The following is a 27,914-nucleotide window of genomic DNA, read 5'->3' as shown; positions in this document are numbered from 1 at the left end:
GAAAACTTTTATCACGCCTGACGTGATGTACTCCGTAGCAGAAGCAGGACCTTGCAGACTCGAGTCCCACGAGTCCAAGACAATACGCAGCTCTGATAAATCCTATCTGGAAGATATCGAATTCTTCCCTTTCTTCTCAAGACCTTCCTGTCTAGCTTGCATTAAAATTTGCAAATTTGTCAGGACGTCTTGAAGCTGTTGAGATCGCTCGTCTGCAATGAATAAACCGCGGGATTTCAAGTGATCGGTATAGCGCCCCGAACGCTGCATTTGAAGTTCAACACGCATTGCAAGTTCTCGATTTTCCTGGTCTTCAAAAAAGTCGTTGATGACCACGTCTTTGCAGGTTGCAGATCCGAAAATGCGTTGGAAAATAGACGAGTAATACACATCCATAAGGCTAGAGGGGTGGCGCAATATTTGAGATACGGGGGATAGCCTTAATAGTGGTCCTTCCACCTGTAGATGAATGCCTTGCTGAAATCCCCAGTCCTGCCACAGCAACGTCCATCCATTTGATGCCTCATGCATTTCTTGGAGAACACGGCTGAACTCTTGTAAGATTTGGTGACGTGGAACGCCTGTTATAACAAGGAGAGTGTCAGGGTCATGGCCTGTGATCCATGGTGGCGGTAACAGGAGTTGTCGGGGGACTGTATGTGTAAACTCCCAGTCAATGATGCCAAGGATATGAAAATCATCATCAACAAGAATGTTACCACATCTTAAATCTGGATGTGCTAATACAAATAAGTGACTAGGCTCTTGTAACTCGCTGCAAGTACGGATTTCCTTCGCTATGCTGTTCAGCGCAAATATTTCCATCTTAGCCTGTCTGTATTCTAGTTCTTGAACCGGTAGTTGAAATGTCTCGGATAGAATGTGGCTGTGAAGATCTATAAAATCTTTCATAGATGTATAAACTTCTGTAGCCTGTGGCATTGCACGCTGTCGTTCAAACTCATTAACAGTCATAGAGAGAAGTGGACCGATTATAGGGTCTGATTCGTTGTCCAGGCTTTCTGACTTTGGAATCAGCGAGCCAGCCGCCGGGAACTCGAGCTGTCTTAGTTGTGCTAGAGTATCAATAAGATCAATGTACAGATTCCTTCGTTGAGTCTCGGTTGCGTGCAAGACCGCCCTTGTGCTAAGTTGTTGGCCGTGTAGACATTCCATTAACATAAACGGTGTTGAAACACCTTCAATTAATGTGTCTTCATGTCCGTACCCATAGACATCGGGGCATGGAATCGTCGTCTTCGACTTGATGTACCTGAATAGCCAAATTAGTAGTAGCCCACTCTTCAGGCAAAAAATAATAATGAAACGTACTTTATAGTGGTGACCTCACTGACGACCTTGGCCCAGGTATTGCTAATAACTGGTTCAATCGGTATTCTAACAACCCATTTGACATCTTCGGCATCAAAGAGAACAAAGAAACAAATGTTAAAGCTACCATTCCGCTGGTCGATAATCCTACAGCTTTTCCCGCCATTATGTCTTGATGCTAGAGCACAAATGGCAGATTTGTTTATTGAGGCAATAAACGTTTCAATAGAATTTTCCACTTGCTGCGGAGTGAGTGGATATGGCGTACTCTTGTGAAGTTGGCCACCGGGAATGAGCTCATCTGGGGAAAAGAGAAGCTCTTTGGCGCGCTCTGCCGATGTGGAGGATAGAGGGCCCCGTGATCCATGCCCCGACTGACCCCTGTGAAGAAGCCCGCAAAACAGCTGTGACAAATATTGTGGCAATTTCACCAATTGTGCCCAAAATGAACACCATAGTTGAGATAGGATCGGTCCAGCCGACATGGTTGGGTCTGATGGTAAGAATTGAAGATATGTTTGAGAAAATAGGGGCGAGGCGAAAGCGGGAAAACACTGTCTCCCGTGCCTGGCTGGCAGCTGCGCCACAACTATTAAAGTGGAGAGAACGATCTGTGGCGGCACGCTTAATCTCAGAACCGGCGTACGCAAGCTGCTCATACCCTGATTATTAAGCAAAGCGGCGCTTTGGTACGTACTTTGTGGATCATCGCGAACCTGCCGTTTTAGTGTTGTAGGCAGTGGGCACCTTCCAAAGCCACCTACCAGCTTCAATTCAACAACTTCAAAAGCCTCGAATCCAACAGAAGCTTCGAAAGCGCCGAATTCAACAGCCCCAAAAGCCTCGAATTTTGACCCTCCACTACTTACACTTATGACAAGGGCTTACGTTGTCATCAGACCTAGTCAACAACAACAATCGCGACTGATGCCAGCCAATGACACCAAAGACAGCTATGAAGCCAGGAGACGTCATCAACCGTCTCAGTGACGCTCTACCACTCATCAGATAAATCTGTGACATCTCGGGCCTTCCTGGGGCCTCGATTGGCGTCTTTCATGAGGACCAAAACATCTACACGACGCACATCGGCCACAGAGATGTCGCTGCGAAGCTGCCGCCAACATCAGACACCGTGTACGGAATAGGTCGCTCACAAAGGGTTTTGTCGCCGGAAGCCTGGCGCAGCTCATCGGTAAGCATACGGGAGTCACCTGGACCTCGCCAATCCAGGATATACTGCCCGAGTACCAGCCTGAGCAGTCGGATCTGGATGGAAAGGTGGCTCTGGTTGACTTTCTTTCGCATCGCACGGGTCTATCTGGAGACATGTCTATTGCCCTTCAGGATGACCTGGAATTCATGCTTGCTCCATTCGATACTCTTCCAGCCGTGTCTCGCTTAAATACGGTTGCTCCGTTCCGCAAGTCTTAGGTATATAATAATTGGGGATATAGTGTCGCCGGTGCAGTCATCGAGAAGCTTTCGGGCAAACCCGCCTACCAGTACATCCGCGAGACTATCCTCGATCTCCTGGGATAGACCCGCGGCCGCTCGGCGTCTACTGTGGCCGTTATCGAAACGTGCTTGGTAATTTCTTCATCGAAACCCGGCAGAGCCTAAAAGACGCGCATCTTTTGGAGTTGTTATTCCTGGGCAGAGAGGAACAGATGTATCAACTTCGTCATCTTCAGGGTGACATGTTTGAGTGGGCACCAGACTATGACGAGCAGGCTAGACGAGCCCGGTTCACGACATGGGACACGGCATATTTCCAGATTGGTTTCCACTTCAAAGACGAGGATGAGGCCAGCTCACTGGAATGGGCTAGTGGGCAGACTCTAGTTGCTCTTCACCAGAGCCAGTCTGTGGCTCGGGATGGGCTTATCAACAGTTCAGGGAATAGTGACAACGATGAGCTTTGATTCCAAGAGCCTCTGTAGCCGCCGCCGCAGTATGGGCCAGCCCGCACTGATCTTGCGACGGAGCTTTGTTGGCAAGGCTCGCCGGGATTTCTCTCTTGGAAGAAGACAAAAACTCGAGGCAGTCATTCAGTGGGTGCCCGCACATGGCGAGAGACAATGCGTAGCAAAGATCAAGGTTTCCATGCTCTGTCATGCACAACTCAGCGGTATATGTCTGCGGATTTTAATTCTCAGCACGTACTCCCTCAACGAAAGGAATTTTGCCATCTCCGGTGGCTGGTTGAGCAGCCGTCCATGCAACGGCCTAGGAAGGAGGGAGACACCAACGGCACAATTGTTGATCTCATTCACAGCAAGTGTTGGGTATGTTGGCTCCGACGGTACTCTGAAATGGAGATAATTGGCCAACGCATCATATCGTTGAGAAGCCAGCCCCAAGGGATCCCCGAGCCGCTCCCACGGTTCGCTTGCCCGTCCCAAAACACCGACAGAAGGGAAACCGTTCTCGGTTAGGTTGATTATCACGTCAAGCTCCCATTTGAATCCCTCGGTCAGAAGCTCAATATTAATGAATATTGTTCTGTTTGGCTCCGTGAAGAGCTCATCCTCTGTCAGGTCGGGAAGTAGGGTCGACTGAGAATCTTGATCAAAGACTTGCATCCTGCTGTCAATCATTGAAGGGCTAAAGTCCACGAAGTACTTGGTGCCAATGCGAATATGTGCAGGATACTCCAAAGCAAATATCGATGAGCGAGTAAGTGTGTCCGCAGAACTACTCACTCGAATGAGAATCGGCGAGTTCCCACGTTCTCCTTCCCAATCATTGGGGTCGAGGTTGTCCATGTCGCAAAGCTCTTGGACATGTACTCTATCATAGGCGTCGTAAACATGCCTAAGGTATATTCCAACATACCCGCCGGGCTGTACACCACAATTCAGGCGGAGAAGGCACAAGCTAGGGTCTCCTTTGTGCCTAATGAGCTTGGCTCTCATTTCTAAACCTCGATTGGTCATGGAGAAGCTGCTAGAGAAATGGCCCAAGGATTCGATCTCGGAAGCACCCCGAAACTGCTCACTGGAGCTTGCAAGGATGCCCCATCCAGAGTTGTTGCCTGTATGGCAAAAAGTCAGCTTGAATCAAGAAGACCTGGTATGGAAGCACCGTGCCTTCATATGGGTGACAACTCTGTCCTGATACTGTTGGCTGCTCTACCGTCCAGGCAAATATAGAGTCGTCGTTATAAACTGTGATCAACTCGCGCTGGAGCCTGTTAAACGCTCGCCATCTCCCTTCGCCATAGATCAATGGGAGGCTGACCCCGAACAGGCCCAATAGTGAGTACGTCTCGTCCTCCTGGACGGTTGTTACCCGCCGAGACGCCCAGGATAGTCTCATTGCTATAGAACATGATTGAAAATCCGTCGGCCTGAAAGACGTTAAATGTCGGGCTTCGATGCTGCTCGCCTCCTTGATCTCCGAGGCCCAGGTCTCCCGGCTGCCGATACGGCGCCACTCTCGATCAACAAAGACCAAGTAGTGGGGAGCAAGCAGTTCTTGCAATGTCCATCCTCGGGAAAACCACCTGGCCTTGATGAAATCGGAATGAAGAGCTTCATAGGCAAGGCTATCGGGACAAGCAATATCGTTAAGATTTGCGATCTCGTCTGGATCCTCATCCTCGTGTAGACCTGCATCTTCAAGTGCCGCGAGAGCATCCACGTCTTCGAGGTATGCGTAGCAGAGGCCAGCATCCTGGTAGTATCGGAACATGGCATTAATAGCCTCTTGTATGTCAGCAGGGTTGGTCTTGTCGATGCAGCAATTGTCCATCCATGCCCAATCCCACCCATCCTTTGCGGCGCGGTCACAGAACTTTGTCAGCTTTGACCAGCCTTTTTGCTTGTAGATGTTATTCTCTATATCTGATTTTCTCTTCCTAATGTCCTGGTAGGTGATTTCTTCCTTGGGTGACGTCCATGTGTGGGAGAGAATGGCGTAGTGTGGGAAAGGCACTGGGATGTCGTGTGCCTCAAAGAGCGCATAGTTTGCTGTTTTCAAGAGCCGCATGGATCCGGCTTTACTCGATGAACTTGGTCTCCGTGGCGTTACTTCTGATGATGAAACAGCTGAGAAAGATCTTGTTGGGAAGAATACGGAGTACGAGTGTCATTCGTGGGTGGCCTCCCGCCCGGAGGATAATGTGACACGACATGGTGGCTGAGACAAAAGTACATCGATTTTTGTAGATCCTGAGGATGGTTAGACTTGAGGGCTGCCCTGTCCATTCATGATTTGCTGAAACCCATGCCATTTTGTTTCTCCTACGCTGCCGGCTACGTCCCCGGGTTTCCAGCTCCGCAAACTGAAGTCGAGTCTGGTCAGCTGGTCCATGTCAATTTCCCGGGTTTTCAGGGCTCGCATCTCAGACCTTCAGACATCAGATTTTGCGCCATTAATTTACCTCGATTCCCGGCTGGAATGGCTGTTGATAAACTCAACTGTAAGGCTGCGGATGATGCAATAACGAAGTGCCTACTACCAATGCCAATGCCGAGTACATCATTTTAAGACATCTGCATCATATGGATGACTATCAGGTAGGGTGACTCTGCATAAAAGTGACCAGTAGAAGGAACAATGCTACGTCGTACTCTGCGATGATGGGGGCGGTTGGTGTCCTAGGCAGCCAACAGCATTAGCTGAGCTGTCTGTTCCACGAATGGTCCAGATCTGGACTCTCTGTACTGAGTAGTTACTCCGTACTCCGTACTAACTTACCTTATGCATTGCAGCCTAATGAGACATGGATTCCAAGCCTCCGCAGAGCAAGGCTGGCCAAACGCCAGGGGCTTGCTCCCTCAAAACTGTCCAATGGGACTGAAGGGAGACTACCCTCTGGCAGCTTTCGATTTTCATTTCGGTATCAGGCCCTCATAAAAAACGCTGAGCCGTAATTCCTGGGCTGAGTTCCCTCTTCCATGCGAAAAGTAGCCAATCAAGCAGACGGTAGCCTACCCTTTGACAGTTTTCAAATTTCAACTTGGGGTGTCCCGTCACCTTGCTGAGTCGTAATTTACTTTCTACAGGGTCCTCCTCTTGATCGAGTTTGGCTGCGGTAGCCGGGAATGACGCGGCATCGCGACGTGAGTATACACGTAAACCAGACTGGGCGGTAGTTTAAACAGTTTAATGATAAAAAAAAGTGACATAAACTTGCTCACATTCTCTGGCGAGGCTGTTAACTTTGGCCATATCCCCTCTCACCCCATGCTCGCCTCTTCATAACTTCGTTGCGAACCGCGTCGCGTTTCTCCCTCCCCTCCACCATTTCGTCTGCCAGCGTATCAGTTTTGTCAAGCAGGTCGAGATTACCATACATGATGGTCTGTTCAAGGGCACTTCCTCACAGCCCGGTACTCCTCCTGATCTATCTATGCCTCAGGGGGAGAAATTTCGTACGCAAGCCCTCTGGACGCCTAATACCACATGTATAATTCAAATTGAAATGCCGAGATGCCTATTCGTACTCTACTTTCCTTCTCAGACATCTTCTATGGTATATTTCAATCATTCATCGTCTTCTACGTGTTTGATATCTGGCCCTGTCCTTCGAGTTCTTGCTCCTGTAACCAAGGGAGCAGGCATCGCTGGCCGACTCTAGACTCATGGTGTCGTCTTAACGTTTCTGTGCGGGCAAACGATCTCCCACAGCCCCATCCGTCCCCGTTCTTGAGATTACCACGGCAAAAATAAAGCCTCCGTCCTGTGTGTGTGCTCTTATGACGCTTGTGATCACTGCGCCTCGAAAAGCTAGTCCCACATACGCTACATACATACGGCCGCTCGTTCGTGTGCGTATAGAGGTGTGACTGCAAATTGTACCGTCTGTTGTAGGTGGCCGGGCAATGCGGACACTTGAATGATGTTTGTCGTGGCCGCTTTGGTTTCGGCGATTGTCGTGGTACAAGGGCTCCTTGTGGCTCTGAAGACTCTGAAAACTCAGAAGACTCTGAGGACTCTGACTCTAAAGACTCCCTCTCTACCTCGTGTGCCTCTGCCACGCTATTCCGCACATCTTCATCCGTTGGGAATTTCCCGTCTTGTATATCTGCCGCTGCGTGCGTGGTTTTCATGTGCTTATCCCGTTCCTTCTCCGATATGAATCCAAGGAGAAACCCTGTACACGCTTCATCTGTACATCGGAACGGCCGATCGTGCCGTCCGATATGCTTGTCGCGTTCGTGAGCCGCGGAGAACCCTGCCGTGAAAGACTGGCAGCTAAACCTGTAGCATTTGAAGAGATTGCTACCATATTTCTCTTGGAGCCCTTCTCTCACGGGGGATTCTACTCCTATCGTGGAGGACAGTATGCTTTCCATAACGGCGCGTACTTTGACAACAATGTTTGCAAGATTCAGAGCAATCTCGCCCTGTTTCATCTGTCCGAAGAAGCTTAGCTGCTTTCTTGTCGAGATGATTGTTTTCTCAAGCTTATCGTAGAAAGGCAAGCCTTTGAAGAACTGAAGTCTGTCACGATTTCCATTTGACACTGCAAATTTTGCAGTCGGAGAAGACCAATGGTGGTGGATGAAAACTTCCAATGATTCGGCAAGCTGGTTCATCAGTTGTTGATGAGCATCGGCATGTACAACACCTGCTTCCAGATGTCGAATCCAGTACAGGACTGCATAGTCCATAAATACGTAATCCCCGTTGAGCACTGCATCTTGAGTCGGGGGCTGTATAAAGGCTGGGAGGTTCAAGTAGTCGATACAGAGGCACGCCATCTTGAGCTCTTCAACAGGTTGATCAACGTGCTTATCCTCAATTAAAAAGCTGTTGGACTCGTTATCAGAGGCGGCTTCTTCAGATGCACTTGGAGAACTCACAACTTCACAGTTTGATGAACGAACTCGAGAGTTCCATCTACTCGGACCTCCACCAAAGACTCGCATAGATCTTTAGGAGCCACCACAAATCGTTGCCGTTCATACTCAACTGAGAGCTTATCCAGGTTGATAGACTTTAGCCCTTGGACCTCGTGCCATCTGAGCGGTCTTTTTGCACACACGAGCCACCCAAGGAGCATCAACGCGTCCCGCAACTCGGCACGAGACGCTTGCGTCTTTATTCTGTGCATAATTCGTCGGTAGCTATGATGGTTTTAGTCAAAGGAACGAATCAAGGCCATCTTTTGCCCCTCTGAACACTTACGCATCATTGACCTCCCTTGGGAAAATGCGTTCCTCTAGTTCTTCTTCTAAGCCACTGACTGATGTCTGTCCTAGCAGGTTTAGCCATATCAGTTTTGCGAGCAAGAACATGCCTCTGGCAGAATTGTTCACGATGCCAGAGACCTCACTTGCTTTTTGGTCCGAAAGCTGAAACTTGCGTTGGACCTCAACTGCCTGGATTTGACTGTAACCATCAATGTCGCCCTTGTTGTCCTCGGGGCTCATCTTGATGCTGGCAAGTCCAGTAAAGTCTTTTCGAGCATGGCGATCATCTTGACTCACGAACAGACAGCGTATTCTGTCGGGATTATCACTGGGGAGATCTTCAACTAACTTTCTGAACCACTGTGTAATATGTTTCCGCTGTTCTCTTACACATTCATCCAGGCCATCAATAATTATGTATGCGGAGGGGCAATTTTTGAACGCAAGTATGAGAAGATTCTCAACTACTCCTGGGGAAGTAAGTACAGCTCCTGTACTACCGCAGCACTCTTGGTAGAAATAGGGCTGTAAACCCTTGTCACTTTTTAGAAGTTGAGCAAGTAAGCTCCGGCCAAGGGCGAGGAAATTGTCCCTTTCGGAGTTACTATCCTTGCAGTAGAAGAATAGCACTGTTGGCTTGGTCGGGAGCTTTTGTGCCTCTTCCACGACAAGTGACGCCAGGATAGTCTTCCCTATTTTACAATCAGCATCATCTTCCAGACTTCATGCATCGGGTCAAGAACTAGTTACCGGCACCAGGTATACCGTTGAGCCAAAGTAGAGGAGGAATTGTAGGAAATTGCGGATCAAACCATTCTTTAAAAGTTGCGTTGTCCAAAAGCCATCGTCCACTGCCAGGATACTCTGATCGAATTTTGGAATGATAATACTGATCGGTCTCGATACTTGTGGCGTTTAACCAGCTACATACCGCTCTAAATCGGCTCTCCTGCTCGAAATCCATTTCCTGGTCCCGTTGACAATCTTCTCGTTGCCCAACTCTCTGCGACTCTTCAACCTGGGATGGGGTGGCACGACTCTCAATCAGACTTCGATGACGAGCAATTTTGGAAATTTTGTCGGAGAGACGACACTTGCATGTCTTCCACGTCGTATTAAAGAGCCGCTCCCACTCTTTGCTCAAAGCATTAGCAAAATTGCCAAGTGAGAAGTGTAAGACATCAGGACTCACGCGGCTGCTGAAAGTACTGCAAAGCAATCCTGTGAAAGTCAAGGATATCTAGATACATTTGCTGTAGTATTTGTACCATGTGAGGCTCAGTCAAGAAGAAATCTCTATAGTGGCCAAGAAGTGGTAGGTTGTCTCCCATACGCTCATATGTATCGAGGACTTGGCCGAAAGCCTCGGCAACTGAGCTCGATATCTGCCCACAGGTGTCATTCGTTGGCACTGATGAAAAGGACCCGTGCATCATACCTGCAACAATCGCCTGGTCGGCCCCTGGAAAGAAGTCAGTCGTTGTGTCGCGGCATCGTTACTCAGATACCACCTACCCAGACGAAGGCTATAATCTCGCCGTGGTCACACAATACCTGCGCTACATTCCAAAACTGTTCCATTGTCTCGAGGAACCGTTTCAGTCGACTCATGTTCTGCAATCGCCGTTGCGAGTGCTGTCTTGCCTGCAAGTTCCCGATGCTCGCGTCAAATTCCTGTTTTGTAACCCGCTTAAACTCTTCTATATCTCGTTTACTCAAGTTTTTCTTGAACTCTTCGAGCGTTGTGACGAGCACGGATCCGTAATGACCGCTGGCCATGGTTAGCGTTTTCTCTGCAGCAAAACAGGGGGACTTTGTGGCGAAATCCTCCACGGTGACTTGAGCACATATCTGGTAATCGCGGGGAAGCCTGCATGATGACGGGTTGCAGGGCGGCCGGATGGTGTGGGAGAGCTATCAGCATCTGCAGGATTACGGATTTACTCCCCTTGTCTTATGATTCATGTTCATTTCCTTGACTCTGGTATGAGAAAAACGCGTTCTTCATCGGCTCGTCCAAAAGGACTTGGCGCCTAACCCTAACCCTGACCACTGGGAACGAGTTATTGAGACCTCCTTAGATGGAGCTTTAATCCACATTATTCAAGCCTTCTTTCTTGAATCAGAAATCCATATTAACGTCTCTTTGCGACAATCTAGGCACGGTCGTCTTGCGTGCGTATTCCACTTCCAATACCGAAACATATCAGTCGCATCGATCAATGTCCACCCTGCCCACAATGTTCTTCCAAAAGAAAACATTTTACCTTGATTCCAGACGCAACATATAGATTGCGTTTTAACTACCGATAGCCTTTCAGTATCTAAGTCATTCCCTTGTATCATAGGCTTCCCACGATTAGCCTACCGCACACCTCGGGCAAAACTCTGCGCAGTATTGCCTGCTGATGAGTATCCTGCCTATTTGTTGTTTACAAAGCTATAGTACCAGATATCAAATGTGCCCCGGTCGCCGCTACCCCCAGAACTCACGGCCTCCTCACGCCTAAACCGCAGCCAGTTCACCTCACCCAGCCCGGCGCGCGTGATGTCGTCCCTAAACTGCTTCTGCGAGATGCCAATAACCCACAGAGTCGACCCCTTTGCGTCGGGCTCGTTGGGCACACCGCGCGTCAGCCTCAGCTTAGTGACCTTGTCAAAGTCCTCCAACACCCGAGTGATGAACCGGTAGGCTGTGTCTTCGTTAACCTCGCTGTAGCACTTGAGCTCGAGGAACTTTCGAACACCCCTCACACCAGGAGGTTTTCGAAACTCGAGATCAACAGCGTAGTTGGGGTGATCGAGATAGATGTTTTGCTCTGTCCAGACCTGGTACCCGTCTTGACCTTCCATTAATATTGCGATTTGACCCTGGGCCCATCGCTCCCAACCACCATTCCACGTAGGCGGGAGGACTAGACGAGTTTGCTGCAGAATCCACTTCTTAACAAAGGCCACGGGGGTGTCATTATTACTCATGGTGACTTTGGGCGAAAAGAAGTACGGGCAAAGGATGAGAAGCGTTGCTGTGAGTGATACAGAACAGTTTGAAGTTCTGTCAGTGGTGTTTGCACACTTTAAGAGAACAAATCATAAGTAGAGTCCATTATTTTACGACAATGGAAGGGAACTTGGGACTGATAACTTCTTCGATTGCCACGTCTTTGTTTACCATTATGCTAGTTGCTCTCGACTTGTTGCCTGACGTTGCTTCAAAAGGGCGTTTCAGCTGCGGGGCCTTGTTGACCGATGTCTGAATTTGTTCCATGATGCATGGAAATACGATATATTGAAACGCCACAGCGTGGCCCAAGACATGTTTCGGTTAGTATGACGTGGGCGGTTCTGACTTGTCAGAGCGGCTCACGGCCCAATTGTACGGCATTCCCTGGGAGTACTCATCTGTTATACCAGCCAATAAAAATAGTACGGCATCGTATTGAAAGAATGGTTCTATTCTCTCTACTATATCCTTTGTAAGCGTACCGAAATCATAGTGACGAGAAAATACACCTTTATTTTCCAGCAGTGCGGCGGGAAAACGAGCAGTGTACCTTGGTAAACATGTAAGCATGCAGAACCGATTCAAATAGACTGTTGTTGTTTTTTAATGTATGTAGCATCAAATATGACATATCAAAAATTGAAGCCACAGACGGCTGTTTTACGGCAAGAGGAGATGACATTGATAAGCGTGATGTGACAAGAGTTACAGAGGAGGTTGTAGGAAGTCGATGTCAGCGGTAATATATGGTTATATTTTCACATTGACTCGATGGCAAATCTCAGGTAGTTCAGTCGCCAAAATTGAAGTGCCTTTCCCCACAAGCATCGCTTCAGCATCTTATTTCATGTCGGACTCGAAGGTTGTGCGTGTTGCGGAGAAATCCCCGAAACTACAGAGCGTTTATGGCACTATTTGGCCTACATTGCATATTCATTGGCCAGTCTCATGCTTCCTGAGGGAGATGTGACTGGTAATGTAGTAATACATCAATAGTCTTCAGACATGTCTCAAACGCACAGCAGAATGAGAGGATCCATTCGACTGTAACCCGCCATCCGTGGTGGTTGCATGGTAGACTCAAATGATGGCCCAGTTTCTGGCCAGCTGCCGCAATATTACTCCGCAAAGGGCTTTTTCAGCTGGAGTATGTCAATGAGATGGCTACTTGTGGGCAGCGTAAGCTTCACTTTCCATCATGTCTGGGAACTCTGCTATGTAAAGTCCACAGCCCCGTGAAACAGCCGTCTCCACGCTGACCATGTACATGATCTCATACGGCCGATACGCAAAACAAAGTCTTCAATCTTGTCAATCCTTTCGACATGACTTAGCCTGCCATCGCTAGCTGCCTCCAAGCCTAGATCGACGGGAGCGTTATATCCCGATCCGCCGAGGGACACATTGGTCCCTTCACGACGTCTCTTCCTGCATGTCGCCATGCATTTTGGCACCGGGTGTGATTTTGACTCCCGTTACCAGGAAGATTCGCGCATTAAAGACAGGTTGATGGCGAGACAATGTATAGTAGCCACATATACGCGCTATCAAAAATGAATGCAACTAATCGTTTACATACAAAGAAACCCTTTATACTTCGTAGTTTCTAGCAAAAGCTTCTCGCATGCCAACAATGCGATTCGCCCTGTATCGACAGATGGTCATATTATACTCGGTAAGCTTGAAACATTTCTCTTTACTTGTCCGGAGTTCCATTGTCGCCCGAGGGCATAGTAGGACGCGCGACGCCTCCGTGACAGCATCTACGGAGTACGAAGTAATTAGAGTCGAAATGTTGAACCACAGCATTTACCAGATTCAGGGCCAACGCATAAGAGACATCTAGAGTCTTTGGTTGGGTTTGGGACATGCACGGCTTACAGTCTTTCGCGCGTGTTTATGCACCTCGTGTTACACAGTCAATCAATAGTCCAGGCAGAACGAGGCTGGACTCTGCGCACTGAGGCACTTCCCCTGAACACTAGGCCAGTTTCCAGTGTTGCGGTCAACGGCGGCTAAGCTGCACCAAGTATCGCCCTGTTTGCGAAGCCAATATTCCAATGTGACCGAAGGTGGGCTGGCTGGTTCTGGGCCTGCTGGCGCCTGAAATGGTATGGCTTTGACGATACAAGACTGGACTGTTTGCTGAAAGAATGTGCGCAGAGCTTTACTGCTTGGGTGCAAAGACGGAATGCCTACAGCTTCACCAAAGAAATACAACAAGTCTGGGACGAGCAGCTTCGAGGCCCCATGCCACCGCGAGCGTCAACCTCGCCACTCGCTGCACGTGTGTCTGTAGACTCTAGAAGCAGTCAAGCTCATCATGGAGAGCCATGGTCTTCCGCACGCCTAGATGGGGATCCTACCGGTCACTTCAGAGACTCTGAACAGGACATAGAGCTGGGTTCCATTCCAAGCCTCGAAGCTCCATCGTCGGAACAACACGGCCAAGATGGGAGTCTCCCATCCTGCGTCAGTCACAGTTCCGAATCGGCCGCCAAAGGCGCATGTCTGCCAAGAAAACACCACTGCACAGTTATTTCGGGAGGAAGAGATGTTTCTGCTGTTATCCGCGCGACTTGCGCCGCTGGAAATTGGCATGCTCTGCCTGGAGATCCAACAGACCAGGACTTGAGAGTATCGTTCAACACGAGATCAAGCTGGAGAACAAAGGGGGGCTACGGGCCCCAAAATGTCGACTTCACGATAGAGCACGAAATCGACCAACCGGCGGTGGATTCTCAGACATGTTTGGACTCGTGTACGGCGGCCCATTTTCCGAGCATCGGGATGGCGTCGTGGTCCTGATTGCCTTTGCTTGTGCAGGACTCACGTATGGCGCCCTTCATTTGCTTGCGTGGAACTCGCCATTTACATCAGCTGCGCAGAAGACGCTCTGGCGCATTTCGGCTGTTACCATAGCTGCGTCGGGCGCCCTTGTTATATTCCTAGGATGGCTGTGTGTGCCGATGGCTTGTTGTCACTCGGGAAGACATCCCCGACAATTCGTACCTTCGCAAGCTCTGGAATGAAATGTCGATTTGGATCATTGTTGTGATAGTTGTGCTGTTTCTTTTGTTTTATCTGTTTGCAAGGGCGTACCTGGTTGTCGAATGTTTTGTATCGGTGGCATATCTACCGGAGCGTGTCTTTCAGCAACCCGGGTGGACGTACTATTTCCCACACATAGCCTAGTCGGGGTGTAATACTCCATCATTCGCATGTCGACCAATACGAGCAATACCGTAACGTGTAACTTGTATTTGCAAAATATATTCGGCCAAGACTATAATAATAGAAAGCCAGGAAAGACTTCATCGTCTGGGTCGATGAAAAACCTAGTCTGCCCAACCAAGTTGGCCCGCCCCCTAACGCGTGGAATACACGCCGGGAATCCGTCGACGGGACTCGCTACCGCAGACACAATGTCCGCCTCAAACGTCGACGCTATGATGGACCGATGCACGAGTCTCGAGGACCCAGGGCCCAGCTTGCCCTGCGCAAACAAGAGGGCGAGTCTGGCGCAGGTTCCGGAGCCGCAGGGGGAACGGTCAATCTCCCCATCTGCAAATATGGTCACGTTTCTCTGGTAGATGGCATGCGTTGCGTTTGGACCATTCTCCTCCTCGCTGAAGAAAATCACCCCGTAGAGGTCATACGAACCGTAACGCGCTCTGGTGCCGAGCACCGCCTCGACCTCTCTCGCGAGCTGAACAAAGCGCTGCGCGCTCCTGGGCTCAATCTCTAGATCAAACTGAGCCGCGTCCAAGCTGGCGTAGACGGCGCCGCCAAAGGCCAAATCCACAAGGACGTCGATGCCGCACGAAGGGAGTGTCAGATACAGCGGCCCCGTCAGCTGAAAGCTGGCCACGTTGATAAAGTCTGCGTGTACCGGTTTCCCCTTTTCTATGGCCATGCGCGCCACCACACGGCCCGAGGGCACGTCGACCACCACGTCGACTACCCCATCGGCGTCGGGCACCACGACGATGCGGTGAAAGACGGCCCAGTAGCCGAGGGCGATGGTGCCGTGGCCGCAGGCGGTGGAGAAGCCGTTCCTGTGCCAGAACAAGACGCCAAAGTGGGCGCCCGAGTCGTCCGGCGGCGTGATGAAGCCGCCGTACATGCCGCCATGGCCGCGGGGCTCGTGGCACAGCAGTCGGCGGAGCTCGTCGAGAGGGTGGCCCGGGGTCGCCGTGATGTCGGCGCGTCTCTGGGCGACCGTGGGCGAGGCCGGGAGGTGACCGGCCGGCAGTTTATCCACGATCCGGAATGGTTCGCCCGCCGTGTGCCAGTCTTCTACCTCTATCCAATACGAGGGTTTTCCCGTGCTGTGCATGACGGAGAATATGGTGTTTTGTAGAGGGAGTGTGAACTTGAGATCTTGAAGGGCGGGAGGAACCCCTGCCCAGCTGCTTGCGCATATTTAATATTGTTCGGCTACAACCTGGTTGGTCCTCGAACAACCAGCACGCATCTGATTCCGGCTCTGCGTTTTGAGCGACGCAAGCGGGTATGGGAACCGGTGTGATGGGGGCGGACCGCCCCCATGCGCCCCCATGAGGTATTGCATTTTCTACGGCGTACGTCGCCATGACGAGGATGAACAACCTGGAGAATTCCCGCGCTTTGATTTTCCCGTTTGAGCCGGCCCGTTGGATCATCCCCAGTTTGGGACATGTTCCCTTGTTGGAAAGCCTTCTCCCATCTGACAACTCCCTCGGTTGGGTATGCAGTACATATGTATTGCTTTTACGGGTACCCATGGGCAGGCATTACCGCGGCATCTATAGGTAGTAAGAAAAGCGACATGCTTTGGTTTTACTATAACAGAGTCTACTTACATGTACCCACGGATGTACCGTGGCATCCATTTCTACCCGTGCGTACCCGCGTGTACACCCTTTTCTCAAGTCGCTCACCATGGCCTTGACCGTATGAGTCGTATGGGTCTTCGAAATGTGCTTGTAAGATGTGACAGCTTGAATTATGCCACATTGTAAATGTATCCTCGTGGCGGGCAGCTGCACACTGCATAAAATCGCGTCGCGGTTCTTTATTCGATTCTATCAAAGCGCCATGTACGGTGTAGTCCCGGGCAGCAAGCCAGATGCATCCACAGTCACATCATCAACGGTGTCCCCCCGCACTCAACCACCTTTCAAACAACCTCATCCCTAGCTCGCAGTACTTTCTCCATCACCTCAGTCTTTGGGCGTCTAAACTGCAAAAGTCCGCTTCCGACGCATCACGTTTCTTCTCGCTGTCGACTAACTCCATCAGCAGCTTACGCCCGTTGCTTTCCAAGCACGATGGCGCGCTTTTCATCTGCTCGCGAAACTCGTGGCCCACAAGCTTCATGGCCACAAGGTAGCTGGTCAGAAACATCCCCCGGTTGGTTTCGGGGCCTCACAGCCTCTTCACGGCTAGTGCCGGGCTTGTCCGCCTCGGATAGCTCCTCTTCTGTCTGCTCGGAAGCATCATCGCTCTGTGAGAGAGTGTCGCGCACTGCCATGTCGGCCATGGCGTCGCTGCTAAACGGGCTCTGGTGCGCATCGGAAAGCACCTGTTTACTGCTCCCAATGTAGTCATACTTATACTGAGCTGCCTTGGAGGACCATAAAGCGGGTGGGATTTCGGCTTCCAGCTTTCTTAGGGTCATGTCGATCCAAGAAAAGTCGGTCATGTTATCAGGTTGTCGTTGTAAGGTGGCGGGGCCAATGTTTTCGAGCCGACTCTGGGCGTCGTTGTGCATCTGCGAGAGTGATTGAAGCTCGTATCGGACTTTTGCAGCGTCTTGGAGTAAATTATCCGGAGTGGCGTTCTGATTCTGCTCGCCCTGGCTCATTCCGAGTACGTCAAGGTACAACTGTTTGCCCACGATCGCCCTTTCATCAACCTTCTCATTCTCGCCCGTCACTCGGTTCGCGAAGCAATGGAGACGCCTGCCTTGGTGAGTTTTGTGTTCTTCCAGCTTGGAGGGGGATTTTGCACGCCTCATTTTTTGGATGTCGCCTGGCTGATCTCGTCTGGGCATGTAGAGTTTGCATGTCAGAAGGTGGGAAATTCTACCCAGTGCCGGACCTCGGCCTTTTGAAATGTTTCATTGCTTGGATTCAGTGTCATCTCCTTTGGGCTTTCATCATGTATGAATCCTTTGTTGCCTGCAATGCGCGACGACATCAGGCCTCCTTGACACGGGGGGGCTGCACACCACATAGCAGCACAAAGAGCCAAACGCCAAACACATACTCCGTACATGGCCGCTTAACAAGGCAAACCGTTTGTGACACGGCGCTTTGTCAAGCCATTGTTTCTGTCTCGGTCGAGCTGGGCCACGCTGAGATGTATTTTGCCCAGAAGGGACAAGCAAACTCGGAAAAGGTTGTTGTGTAATAACAAGTCGTGGAGATTCGCGAATGAAACAACGGCTCAAGTAGTCCAAAATTTCCTACGGAGCGACGGATAACTACCCCGCTGAAGTGAGACATCAGTTCATCTTATATGGTATGCAAGATGCGTCCTGCCTGCGAAGAATAGCTTACATCTTTCGCCAGGCCGCTGCAAGCAAAAGGGCTCCTCAAAGAATTGATCTCGGCCGCCTCGAGCCCTGTTCTCTTCCCATGAGAATTGTTACACGTCCAATATATAGGACTTGACTCACCTGAGTGTGATGGCAATGACTCGTGGCGCAAGCATGGCCCTGTCAAATCACAAGCCCCCAACAGATGTAGCTGGGAGCACGCAATGCACCACCATCTTATGCCATGAACATGGCACCAAAATGCCGCCCATCAGCTACACGTAACCTGCTTCGGCAATTCCAAAGCGTCCGCTCGCCATCTGTAAATGACAGCACGGCCGCCATGTCCAAGCTCATCATGTCCCAACCACCATGATGACAACGGAGGAAACCAACAGTGACCAAGCGACAAGAAGCCATGTTGCATGTCCGGGGAAACGTCGCCATCACGGACGACCAGGCAAAAATACTCCAAATTGTCGGGCGGGCTGCCTCTGCGCTCTCGGCTCTGGGCGTCGTGACGATTATCACGGTGTTTTGTGTCGAGCCGCATTTTCGAAACCCCATGCATCGCCTCATCTTCATCAACGCCTTTTACAATGCCTTTGATGTCGCCTGCACCATGATTTCCGTGAGCGGCCCCGCGGCCGGGAACGCCTCAGCGTTGTGCAAATTCCAGGCCTTCATCAACCAAATGTGCGTCCCAAGTTGGCAGCCTCGCCCGAGAAACTGTCTTCTAAACCCCATGTGACAGGCATTAACGAGTCCCCTTTATAGGTTTCCACTGGCCGATGTGCTTTGGACACTCGTCATGGCGATTGACGTCTTTCTGATTGTGTTTCGTCGGTACGATGGCGAGTCGTTAAAGAGGCTCGAGTGGAAATACATGGCGGTCATTACCTCGGTTACGTTCATCCCTGCTCTCGCCTTCCTCTTCGTAGAGACGGAGGAGAAAGGCCCTGTTTATGGCAGCGTAGCTGTTAGTCGCTCTGCCTATAGTGATGCTGATACAATAATGACTGATGCGTCGTCCTTTGACAGATATGGTGCTCGATTTCGCCAAAGTGGGTGCTCTTACGCATCCTGTTCTATTACATCCCAATATGGCATGTTTTGTCCAGCTTGACGATTCTCTTCTGTTCCAGGCTAACTGTTGCCTCTCCTTGTCAAGGTCCATGATTCTCATTTCCATGGTCATCTATGTTTTAGTCGGCATCGAGATTGTCAAGCGCAAGGGCGCTTTGCAGTCGTTCAACAGCGATCCTGTTCCGTTGGAAGACAGCATTGCGTCCACCGCAGACGCTCCGTATAAGAACTCGGAGAGAAGGGCGACCGAAGAAAATTTCCCATCGCGGCATGGGCACGCCTCTGTGTCACATTCTGGAGAAGAATCGCCCATTCTCCCCCCCAAACCCCGGGTAGCAACCTCCCATACTGTCGGCACACCTACTCGCCACTTGTCTATATCATTTAGACAATATATCCTCATGCCAATATTCTTCTTTCTTGCGCTTTTGTCAGTCTGGGTGGCTCCTTCGACGAATCGCGTTGGCGCATTCGTCAACCCCGACTTTTTATCCTATCCGTTGCTGCTCAGTGTTTGTGCAACGGGATCACTCCGTGGCTTCTGGAACGGAGTTATTTTCATCACCTTAGGCATGAAGTCGCAGAGGAGACGAGGTGACTTGGAGAGACGAGCAACGTACCGGCAATGAAAGCACCGCGTAGGTTCGTCATGTATAAGCGAGGGTGATGGAGTAAATCAAAAATATCCAGGTGCAGGCAATGGGGTATTTATACCGTAATAAAGTCTTTGTACGAATTTTCATACTACAACTCTGTCTTTATGGTAAGGCTGTCAGCAGATGCAGCACTTGCTTTGATCGTTGTGCAGAGCCTGTGTGTGTGCCTTTTCAGCATCATGAAGCTCACTTGACCACTCGAGTCTGATACAAGTGTCTGGGATTGGCTGGTGCTTCCATGGCTGGTTGGAAAATGGCATGATTCGGCGAAGGCCGAAGAAGATTGGTCCTCATAATGGAAATGATAATGACTGCAGCAACGCTATCCAAAAAAAAAGCGTGGGCATAAATTGAGGTGGGCGACACAATTGCAGATGAAAGTTCCAAGTTGCGGGCGCAGCTAACGACCAGCGAGTGCCGCCCGCAGAGTTCCGAGAAGCTCCACAAACCAGCTCCATTAACAGGCTCAGCTCCCGCCCGGTCCCAAGTCTCAACCTTCAAATAACGCCCATCTGTCGATGGCGTCCAGATCAGATTTTCTGCCGCGCAGCACGCGCCGTCTCCTCCGACAAGGACGGCACGTCACTGCATCTCCGTGCCCGATTTGTGCCCGTTCCTCACTGGCAGCTCGCCCTCGCTCCAGCCCTCGGCTGCAAAACAGGTCCCAAGCTGGATGGCCACGGCTCCTGTCGACATCGACGAACCCGCGAACGGAGCTCCAAAACACGCTGCTCGAGCTTCAGAAGCAATCCCCCAATTTAATCAACATATCCAAGCTGCAATTGGCACTCCAGGGTCTGCGACAAGATGCCGGCAATGAGATTATCCGCATCGCTATTTTAGGTCTCGCCAACGGCACCGAGGCTGATGCCACGGCTGCAAGAGTTTTACACGCATTGCTCGCCGATCCGCTGCAGGAAGTACAGCCTTGGGAGAAGGAGTTGGAGAACCGGGATGGGAGTACGCCGCTGATTGTGCGGGTTGGCCCACCTCGGAATCATGCCGTGTCGCTCGAGATCGAGAAAGAGGTTGGTCTGGACGAGATGCATATTTCGTGCCCCGAGTTGGACGGGTATAATTTCGAATTCCTTCTGATGGGGGTCGATGTGCCGTATGGCGCGCCGGGCGAGACGACTATTCAAACGCTGGAGGATGCAGTTCTTGTACCAACTGTCGATATCCCGTCCGCAAATGATAGAGTGTCGCCAATTTCGACTCCGGTTCACCAGGCTCTGCTTGTCGCTGATGGGTTGATAGGCGCTGTCAATGTTTCCGCTCTTCCCGTCTCCGAAACAGACGAATCCATATCGGCGGTTGTTCAAATGGAGGGAGTGACAAAGGAACAGCTACAGGCTAGCTTTGACGTCGTGGACGTATCGCTGGCCGAGAAAGGCCTCGGCTTGTTTCGCCAAGGGCCTCAAAATGCCATGGACTATGAACGCTTATGGTTCTCAAGCAATGTGCCTACCCTGCTGAAATGGCTCAAGGATGGAGCCAAATCTGGTGCTGCTGATGAGACCAAGCCGGCCGTACGAAGGCTAATTGCGTCAACGTTGCAAAACACATCCTCGCAAATACAGCTTGTCGAGGCTCGAAAACTATCCAAGGCGCTGACGCTGCACAGTGATGACCCAGCTGTGGCAGCTTTGAACAAGCGCCTGGCAGACTGGGCGCAGAACGCCCACGCCGAGTTACAGGATGAACTAGATCTTGCCTTTAAAGGCCGGCGGTGGCGCAAGTTGGGGTGGTGGAAGTTGTTTTGGCGAGTGGATGATGTTGCCATGCTGACCAACGAAATGCTCGGCCAGCGATTCATGCCCACGGCAGAACAGGAACTGGTTTATCTGACTGGCAGAATCGCTCAGCTAGGCGGCTCCTCGCCAGAGTATCCTCAGCCCAAGTCGTCCCTGGATGCCACAGAGTCTCGAAAGCTCGGCTCTGGCGAACACGCGCCCCCCTTGGCCGCGACATCATCCTACTCCCTCCCAAAGTGGCCTGGCCACATTGCATTCACTCGCCGCTACCTACAAAACGAAACCGTCCCAGCGCTGCAGTCACTGGCTCAAAAACTCGTCATCCAATCCCTAGGCACGTCTGGCATAACCACATCTCTGGCTGCCCTCTTGTACATGTCATCGTTTGCATCCACCATTTACGAAGCTGGTGCCGTGGCTGCCCTTGGAATCGTTTACAGCCTAGGAAGACTGCAGAAGAGATGGGATGCCGCAAGGACCTTCTGGGAAGGCGAAGTCCGCGAGGAAGGGCGCAAGGCCGTACGCGGAGCAGAGGAGAGCGTAGCCACGGTCCTGGAGAGCAACGGAAGCAATGGTACAAACGGAGTCGAAGAAATGAAAGAGTTGCAGAACACAAAAGAGCTAATTGCCAAGGCGGAAGACGCACTGGCTCGAATGAAGTAGTGTATGATACGGCGGGCATAGACATGTATAGTAGCGCATTCTTTGTAGAAAGCATCGTCACCACATCCACAGCATCTGTCTCTTACCCTCGACTCCGGGCTCCGCACATGGAGATGAAAGATTTTTCTTGAATCAATCCTAAACGCCAATCCCCTAGCACTTTTTTATCAAGCATTTGTCCACGCTGCCCTCCTCTCATCAAAGCTGTCAAAGCATACCAGCCATGGCGGTGCGTGTCTATCGGCGTCCGCCAGCTCTAGCCCGACTGACAGTCGCCCTTCCTCTCGCTAGACCAACACCCCGTCCTCTCAAATTCCTGCTCCTGAACATGGGTGCATTGCGCAACATGTCTGGGACGATGAAGAAGCGCACGTGAGAGCCCCGGATATACACTTGCTCGAGGTGGGAGACGCGACCATCGCGAGCGGTTACCGTAATGTCTTTGAGCTGAACGTTCATGTTGTCTTCGGCTAGCCGAGCAGTTAGTACCAACACACGGCATGTGCGAATATCGCGCGGCAAGGGACCGAGGGGCGGCGTACCATCGAGCAGTTTCCCACGGTAGGTCTGACCGCTGGTGATTTCGAGAGTCACAATGTGGCCCTACACATGCGCGTCAGTTGACAAAGAGGGTACTGAGAATAATCGCGCCAAACAGACCTGTGCCTCGTTGAGGAGCTTGATGGGGATGCCGATTGTGGACGTCATTTTGGCGTGCCTTTCGAATATCACGTCTGGGGTCTTGAAGCCATCTCAGGATTTCCCGTGGTGGGCTTGTTCTGGATTGGCGTAGCGGGTCATTTATTCATCCGGTCCGCAGTGCGTGGGGCGCCGCTTCTGCTGTGGCGCCAGCTGCCACCAGCCTTCTCTCGTGGCATTCGTCGATCCTCCAACAACAAACGTGGGTTGGGTTGTAGCTTTGCCACTCAGCATGGCGTACAAAGAGTCAAAGGCTGACATGATGACGATCTCACGAACCCTTTGGCTTTCAGCTCAGAGGACCTTTTTTTGGGAGCGTTGAAAGTTTCCAGATGAGGGGTTGTGGCCTATGACGGGTCTTGGAGCTGCCATTTTGGCCACCCCCGTTGGTGGCTGGTCCAGACTGAGCAAACGGCCACACACTTCACTTTTTTTTTGCCAATGACACAGCTCGAGGTCAAGAGATGTTGATTTGTGATGGAACGGAGGTAGAGGTTTCATACGGATGATTTTCATCCTCGGCCCTCGCCATTGGCGGTACAGAGGCCATTGAGCTGGCTGGTTGATGGCGGCGATCCTTTTTGCAAGGAAAGACGCCACTATTCCGAGCAACTTTCGCTGCCGACTTTCCGTGATTGCGTATTGTAATGGCCTGCCACTGAGGAATTGGTCCAACTGGGCAGGTATAAATTACCATGATGCCAGTCTTATCATGTCAAGGTCTATCCAATCTACCCTCGTTGTTCAACGCAGCTATCCAGCTTCAATATAGCATTATTTCCCCACCCCCAACGTCCATCATGTCTCAGTCAGGAGTTACCATTTCAAAAGGCGGAGCACCATTCACTGTTGTCAAGGACTTGTCCCGTTCCAGCCCGGGCGCCAAACAAGCTCTTGTGAAGTCGGCATATGTTGCACTCAACCCAGTGTAAGTGATGCTCCTCTGAAGCTCTGCCCGCCACGTATATTCTAGCACATGACACTGTTTCTGATGCCTGGAGTAAACAAATAGTGATACCATAATGCAAAAGTATGGCATACTCATCCATGATTGGCCTGCCGTCATCGGCTCCGACTTTTGCGCCCAAGTCATCGAGACCGGTCCAGAGTGCACGAAGTTCAAGAAGGGCGATTATGTATATGGCGTATGCCGGATTGGGCAGAAGGCCTATTCTCCTTTTCAGGAGACGTTCTTGGTTGATGAGGACTTGGTCTTCAAGGTAGAGGGGGCGCTAACGCCCGCCCAGGCTTCTACCATTGCTGTCGGAACAATCGTACGTCTTATCTGTGACTTGTAGACGGGATTCGGGAAGCTGATCGAGATCTAGACATCTGCGTTTGGCATCATTGTCGGAGCCAAGGTCCCCCTGCCGGCACCAGGGGCAAAGGCTCCAGAGAGGGATGAGTGGCTTATTGTTCTGGGTGGGAGCGGCACCGTTGGGCATTATGCTATTCAGGTGCGCCGATTCCGGGGCTGGTGTTCTGAATGCCTCTAATTCGTGTAGATTGGCCGCTTGTGCGGATACAAGGTCGCTGCATCATGCTCCGCCTCTAACAAATCGGTAAGCATACCCGTCTAAGAAAAACAAGCTCGAATCCGTGAATGCCGACTACAACTATCTAGGTTGCCATGGGCTTCGGCGCCCAAGCCGCCATCAACAACCGCGCAACCCCCGAGGAGCAAGCTGCCGAAGTCAAGTCCGTCACTGGAGGGAAGTACTCCATCGTCTTTGACGCCAGCGGTCTCTCTCACGAGGCCGCGGCCAAGATGCTGGAAGCAACTACCGCCAGCCCAAAGTACTATACCACGGTTGAATCGTAAGCACCACCTGTTTTCCTTAGACCTTGCGAGCAACTCTGACGCAGGATAGAAACCAACACGACATGCCGGCTGGTGTTACCTCGTACTACGTTCTCATCGCCAAACTAGGCCAAGATGATGAGCTGGGTAAACAGGTTACCGAGGAGACGAAGAAGATGATACCTTCGCTCCAGGCACACGTTGTCAGCGGTGCGCTCACTCCTTTGGAGCCTGAAGTCTATAGTGGAACTGGGTTTGAGAGCCTGGTCAAGGCCCTGGGTGACTTTGGTGAGGGCAAGACCAATGGCAAGGTTGTAGTTCGCTTGCAGGAGGAATAATAGTAGGAACTGGTAAATAGTCTCGCCAATCACTAGTTTTGCAACACGTGACAGAATTGTTTCTAATTATATCATGTCTCATTCGCGATGGCTGCTTACCCAAACCGAAAGGCGCAGTTATGACTCATAGCAAGGCTGCTTTTGTACCGGGCGGAAACATCACCACTGGAAACGAAAAATATCATTCGCTTGAAAATTGACAATATGAATTTATTCTACATGTTTCTGCAGACTGCGGCCTTTGTGTCGGTTTGGACGCTGGTCCATCGCCATGTGGCGAGCCATGGACCCGTTGCTGTGGCTCGAAAGGCAGTCATGCTCAACAGCTGGTTCTACTCGCTGGCCTCGGCAGTCCTGCTTGGCCTCATGTTCGTGCCGCAATACGAACACGTAACAAGGAGGCTTTATCACTTGTCCAAGTTTTACGAGTACATCGATGTCCTTGGTGTTCGAGCTGGTGGCGGCGAGATCGAGCTGCACTTTGCAGTGCACCACCTCACCACGCCGTATTTGACCTACGTGCGTGTGCTGTACTACAGCCAGGGATGGAAAGCTGTCGCTGCCCCAAACGCGTTCCACCACGTACTCATGTACGCGTATTTTGGTGGAGTTGGAGCTTTTCGATCCGTGTTGCCCGTCACTGGGACGATTCAGTTGCTGCTGGGATTGGGGGGAGAGGCTTGGCTTCTATGGAAGAAGAGGGTCGATGGTGAACAGCCCTTGTGGCCGCATGAATTCGCCGTGTCTCTTTTTGGCATCTACTTCGTTCTGTGGCTTAGGGAGCTTCGACAAAAGGCAAGCATCAAAGGCAAAGTTGCCAAGTTCAAGTCGGCATAGGCCTGCCACTGGCCCAGGCATGCATATTTTCCTTGGCTGCATTGAAAATAGTATCAAGCTGTCTGGGTATCATTTGTTCTTGTCCTTTTTTGCTTCTTTCCAGCCATCATTTCCCTCTTCTCTTGTTTCCGGGCCTGCTTGTCCAAGTTGCCAATCGTTTTGGATTCGCCTCCGCAGGGCCATTTTGCAAGGGCTGCCTCTTCTGCAGCTTCATCCCACTCACGGGGTAGAATAGCAAATACCAGATACGAGGTGTGAGTCTTGAGATCGTTTTCTGTGCGGTGGACAAGCCTGCCTTGAAGCCATAGCGGATCTTCGGTTTTATTTGAGTCTCCAGTGTTGGATTCGGGGGTGGATTCATCGACGTCCATTTTGGACTCTGAAGTATCAGAAACTGGCTGCGATGTCTGGGCTTTGTGGAAGTCTTGGGTCCGCTTTAGATCGCTCTTGAGCTTTTTAACAGCCTCTGCAACATCGGCAGGCTGAGCACTGAAGCCTTTCTCACTGGGAATATTAACCCCAGCACGATCTCGAATGACATTGAACCTGCGGTGCGCAATTTCAACCATGTCAATGTCAGTCCAGCCCAGTGTTCGCAGTTCTGTGACAGTGCGCGTCACTTGCTCAATACACGGAGAGAAGGTGCAAATATGTGCGCTTTTGTTTGGATCAAGTGGTGAGTCCCAATCGCCAGGATTTTCATCCAGCTTGCCCCCCTTCAGCGTCTTGCGCCGCGCCAGGTGATGCAGGGCTTCCCACGGAGCTGGCAAATCCAGAAAGACGGCACTGGCCTTAGGGGACTTGCCATTGATCAAAAAACCTTCATCGTATACATCTCTATGCGTCACTTGGACAATCCCTTGGAGCGAATGCTGCTTGATTTCGGCATCCATCTTTTCAAACCGAGGTTCGTGGAACTCAAAACTGAATACCTTGCCCCTGGCATCTGCATCCGACCCTGGGTAACCACTGTAAACCGCTCGCGCTGAGGCGTGTGTGAAACTTCCACTACCAGCTCCCGCTTCGATAATTCTGGTACCCGGTCGAGCCCTGATTCTCTGCAGGACATAGCTGTAATCGGGAGTGTAAACGACCTGTGTCCTATGGGGTAAACTGCTCGTCCACAACTCTGGCGTCGGCCTGAGGACGTAAATGAAGCCACTGGATGCTGCAATGGCCTTTTTCGCAGGCGCCGAGGTCGGTGTGTCATTGCCGTCATCCTGGTTGGAGGTGGGTGTTTCTTCGTCTTCAACTTGGTCTCGCCGGCGCTTGCGACCACGGGATCCTGTGTCGACTACGGAGGCTCGGACTTGTGAGCCCCAAGGAATGTCCAGTAATGTAGAGTGCGGAAATGAGCCAAATCTTGTGTTGAGAGTGACGCCTTCTGCATATCCGTCCACGGCGCCAATGGATTCCTGCAGAGTGATGGGCTGGTAGTGTTCTTTCGAGAGGCTGATGATGGCGAGGGTATTTGGGGCTGTTCTAGACGTGGGCTCGAGAAAAGGCGACGGGGGAGCACCGGCAGATGTATCCATGGCGAGGTTGGGCTAGCTGTAGGCTCGTCAATGCCAGTATTGGCAAGTTGGAGAAATTAAAGCTGCCAGTCAATTGCAAGGTTGGATGGGCAAAATATTTTGCTGGAATTCCGCAATAGACTTTGCATGAAGCGGAGCATTGAATGTTGGGTGGCCCCACCAGGCCAAGGCCAGGCTTTGATGCGAGAGACCAGGCCCAGGCTCAGGCTTGATTCAGTGTTGAGCGGCAGTCAGTTGGGCAGACTAAGTAATCAGTCAATACATGTGGCAGTTCAAGGTTAAATTTACAATAACCAGGTGACATTTTTTCCATTTGGCTGGTCTGTTTTTTAGCGAACGGGCTGTGGCATTAAACATGAATTGATTGAAGTCCAGAGCATGGAGGCACTTCGCACCTGGCAGCTAGCCTCATGCGACGACATATGAAAAAGGAGGGGCACGACAGCTTTGTCGGAGCTGCATGGCAAATCTGCCAAAGTGGCATTTCCTTTGCGTGACTCAAGCTCGACGCTGGCCACCACCACGACTGCGATTACGTGCG

General features: G+C 51.1%; 12 protein-coding genes across 12 annotated transcripts; 4 read left to right on the top strand and 8 right to left on the bottom strand.

Moving 5' to 3' along the window:
- Positions 1-102: 102 nt before the first annotated feature.
- On the bottom strand, positions 103-1,817 carry G6M90_00g020560 (uncharacterized protein; the record flags this gene model as incomplete). Its single annotated transcript, XM_014693004.1, has 2 exons — positions 103-1,273; positions 1,333-1,817. The coding sequence occupies 2 exons, from the start codon at positions 1,815-1,817 to the stop codon at positions 103-105; spliced, it is 1,656 nt and encodes a 551-aa protein (XP_014548490.1).
- A 1,629-nt stretch (positions 1,818-3,446) lies between these two features.
- On the bottom strand, positions 3,447-5,325 carry HET-E1_1 (Vegetative incompatibility protein HET-E-1; the record flags this gene model as incomplete). The annotated part of the gene is made up of 2 exons (XM_014693005.1): positions 3,447-4,369; positions 4,443-5,325. The coding sequence occupies 2 exons, from the start codon at positions 5,323-5,325 to the stop codon at positions 3,447-3,449; spliced, it is 1,806 nt and encodes a 601-aa protein (XP_014548491.1).
- A 1,514-nt stretch (positions 5,326-6,839) lies between these two features.
- On the bottom strand, positions 6,840-10,256 carry G6M90_00g020540 (uncharacterized protein; the record flags this gene model as incomplete). The annotated part of the gene is made up of 8 exons (XM_066129857.1): positions 6,840-6,881; positions 7,092-8,094; positions 8,148-8,411; positions 8,473-9,169; positions 9,228-9,611; positions 9,670-9,862; positions 9,916-9,939; positions 9,993-10,256. 8 exons carry the CDS (start codon positions 10,254-10,256, stop codon positions 6,840-6,842), a joined length of 2,871 nt encoding a protein of 956 aa, XP_065985779.1.
- A 642-nt stretch (positions 10,257-10,898) lies between these two features.
- Positions 10,899-11,456, bottom strand: G6M90_00g020530 (uncharacterized protein; the record flags this gene model as incomplete). The annotated part of the gene is made up of 1 exon (XM_014693007.1): positions 10,899-11,456. The coding sequence occupies one exon, from the start codon at positions 11,454-11,456 to the stop codon at positions 10,899-10,901; it is 558 nt and encodes a 185-aa protein (XP_014548493.1).
- Positions 11,457-14,767: 3,311 nt separating this feature from the next.
- G6M90_00g020520 (uncharacterized protein) lies at positions 14,768-16,076 on the bottom strand (the record flags this gene model as incomplete). The annotated part of the gene is made up of 2 exons (XM_014693008.2): positions 14,768-15,893; positions 15,946-16,076. 2 exons carry the CDS (start codon positions 16,074-16,076, stop codon positions 14,768-14,770), a joined length of 1,257 nt encoding a protein of 418 aa, XP_014548494.2.
- A 692-nt stretch (positions 16,077-16,768) lies between these two features.
- On the bottom strand, positions 16,769-17,482 carry G6M90_00g020510 (uncharacterized protein; the record flags this gene model as incomplete). Its single annotated transcript, XM_014693009.1, has 1 exon — positions 16,769-17,482. The coding sequence occupies one exon, from the start codon at positions 17,480-17,482 to the stop codon at positions 16,769-16,771; it is 714 nt and encodes a 237-aa protein (XP_014548495.1).
- Positions 17,483-18,422: 940 nt separating this feature from the next.
- G6M90_00g020500 (uncharacterized protein) lies at positions 18,423-19,719 on the top strand (the record flags this gene model as incomplete). Its single annotated transcript, XM_066129856.1, has 3 exons — positions 18,423-18,700; positions 18,782-19,072; positions 19,176-19,719. The coding sequence occupies 3 exons, from the start codon at positions 18,423-18,425 to the stop codon at positions 19,717-19,719; spliced, it is 1,113 nt and encodes a 370-aa protein (XP_065985735.1).
- Positions 19,720-20,264: 545 nt separating this feature from the next.
- G6M90_00g020490 (uncharacterized protein) lies at positions 20,265-22,163 on the top strand (the record flags this gene model as incomplete). Its single annotated transcript, XM_014693011.1, has 1 exon — positions 20,265-22,163. The coding sequence occupies one exon, from the start codon at positions 20,265-20,267 to the stop codon at positions 22,161-22,163; it is 1,899 nt and encodes a 632-aa protein (XP_014548497.1).
- Positions 22,164-22,400: 237 nt separating this feature from the next.
- Positions 22,401-22,871, bottom strand: smd3 (Small nuclear ribonucleoprotein Sm D3; the record flags this gene model as incomplete). The annotated part of the gene is made up of 3 exons (XM_066129855.1): positions 22,401-22,633; positions 22,706-22,766; positions 22,824-22,871. 3 exons carry the CDS (start codon positions 22,869-22,871, stop codon positions 22,401-22,403), a joined length of 342 nt encoding a protein of 113 aa, XP_065985690.1.
- A 791-nt stretch (positions 22,872-23,662) lies between these two features.
- orsE (Dehydrogenase orsE) lies at positions 23,663-25,001 on the top strand (the record flags this gene model as incomplete). Its single annotated transcript, XM_014693013.1, has 6 exons — positions 23,663-23,790; positions 23,875-24,136; positions 24,191-24,319; positions 24,368-24,424; positions 24,487-24,680; positions 24,734-25,001. The coding sequence occupies 6 exons, from the start codon at positions 23,663-23,665 to the stop codon at positions 24,999-25,001; spliced, it is 1,038 nt and encodes a 345-aa protein (XP_014548499.1).
- Positions 25,002-25,205: 204 nt separating this feature from the next.
- Positions 25,206-25,838, top strand: G6M90_00g020460 (uncharacterized protein; the record flags this gene model as incomplete). Its single annotated transcript, XM_014693014.1, has 1 exon — positions 25,206-25,838. One exon carries the CDS (start codon positions 25,206-25,208, stop codon positions 25,836-25,838), a length of 633 nt encoding a protein of 210 aa, XP_014548500.1.
- Positions 25,839-25,891: 53 nt separating this feature from the next.
- On the bottom strand, positions 25,892-27,373 carry trm61 (tRNA (adenine(58)-N(1))-methyltransferase catalytic subunit; the record flags this gene model as incomplete). The annotated part of the gene is made up of 1 exon (XM_014693015.1): positions 25,892-27,373. One exon carries the CDS (start codon positions 27,371-27,373, stop codon positions 25,892-25,894), a length of 1,482 nt encoding a protein of 493 aa, XP_014548501.1.
- Between the last annotated feature and the right edge of the window lie 541 nt (positions 27,374-27,914).

The sequence above is a fragment of the Metarhizium brunneum genome, chromosome 1 (genome assembly GCF_013426205.1).
Source record: "Metarhizium brunneum chromosome 1, complete sequence".
NCBI lineage: Eukaryota > Fungi > Ascomycota > Sordariomycetes > Hypocreales > Clavicipitaceae > Metarhizium > Metarhizium brunneum.
Note: the sequence above shows the minus strand (reverse complement) of the source record. Positions and strands in the feature narration are given on the sequence as shown.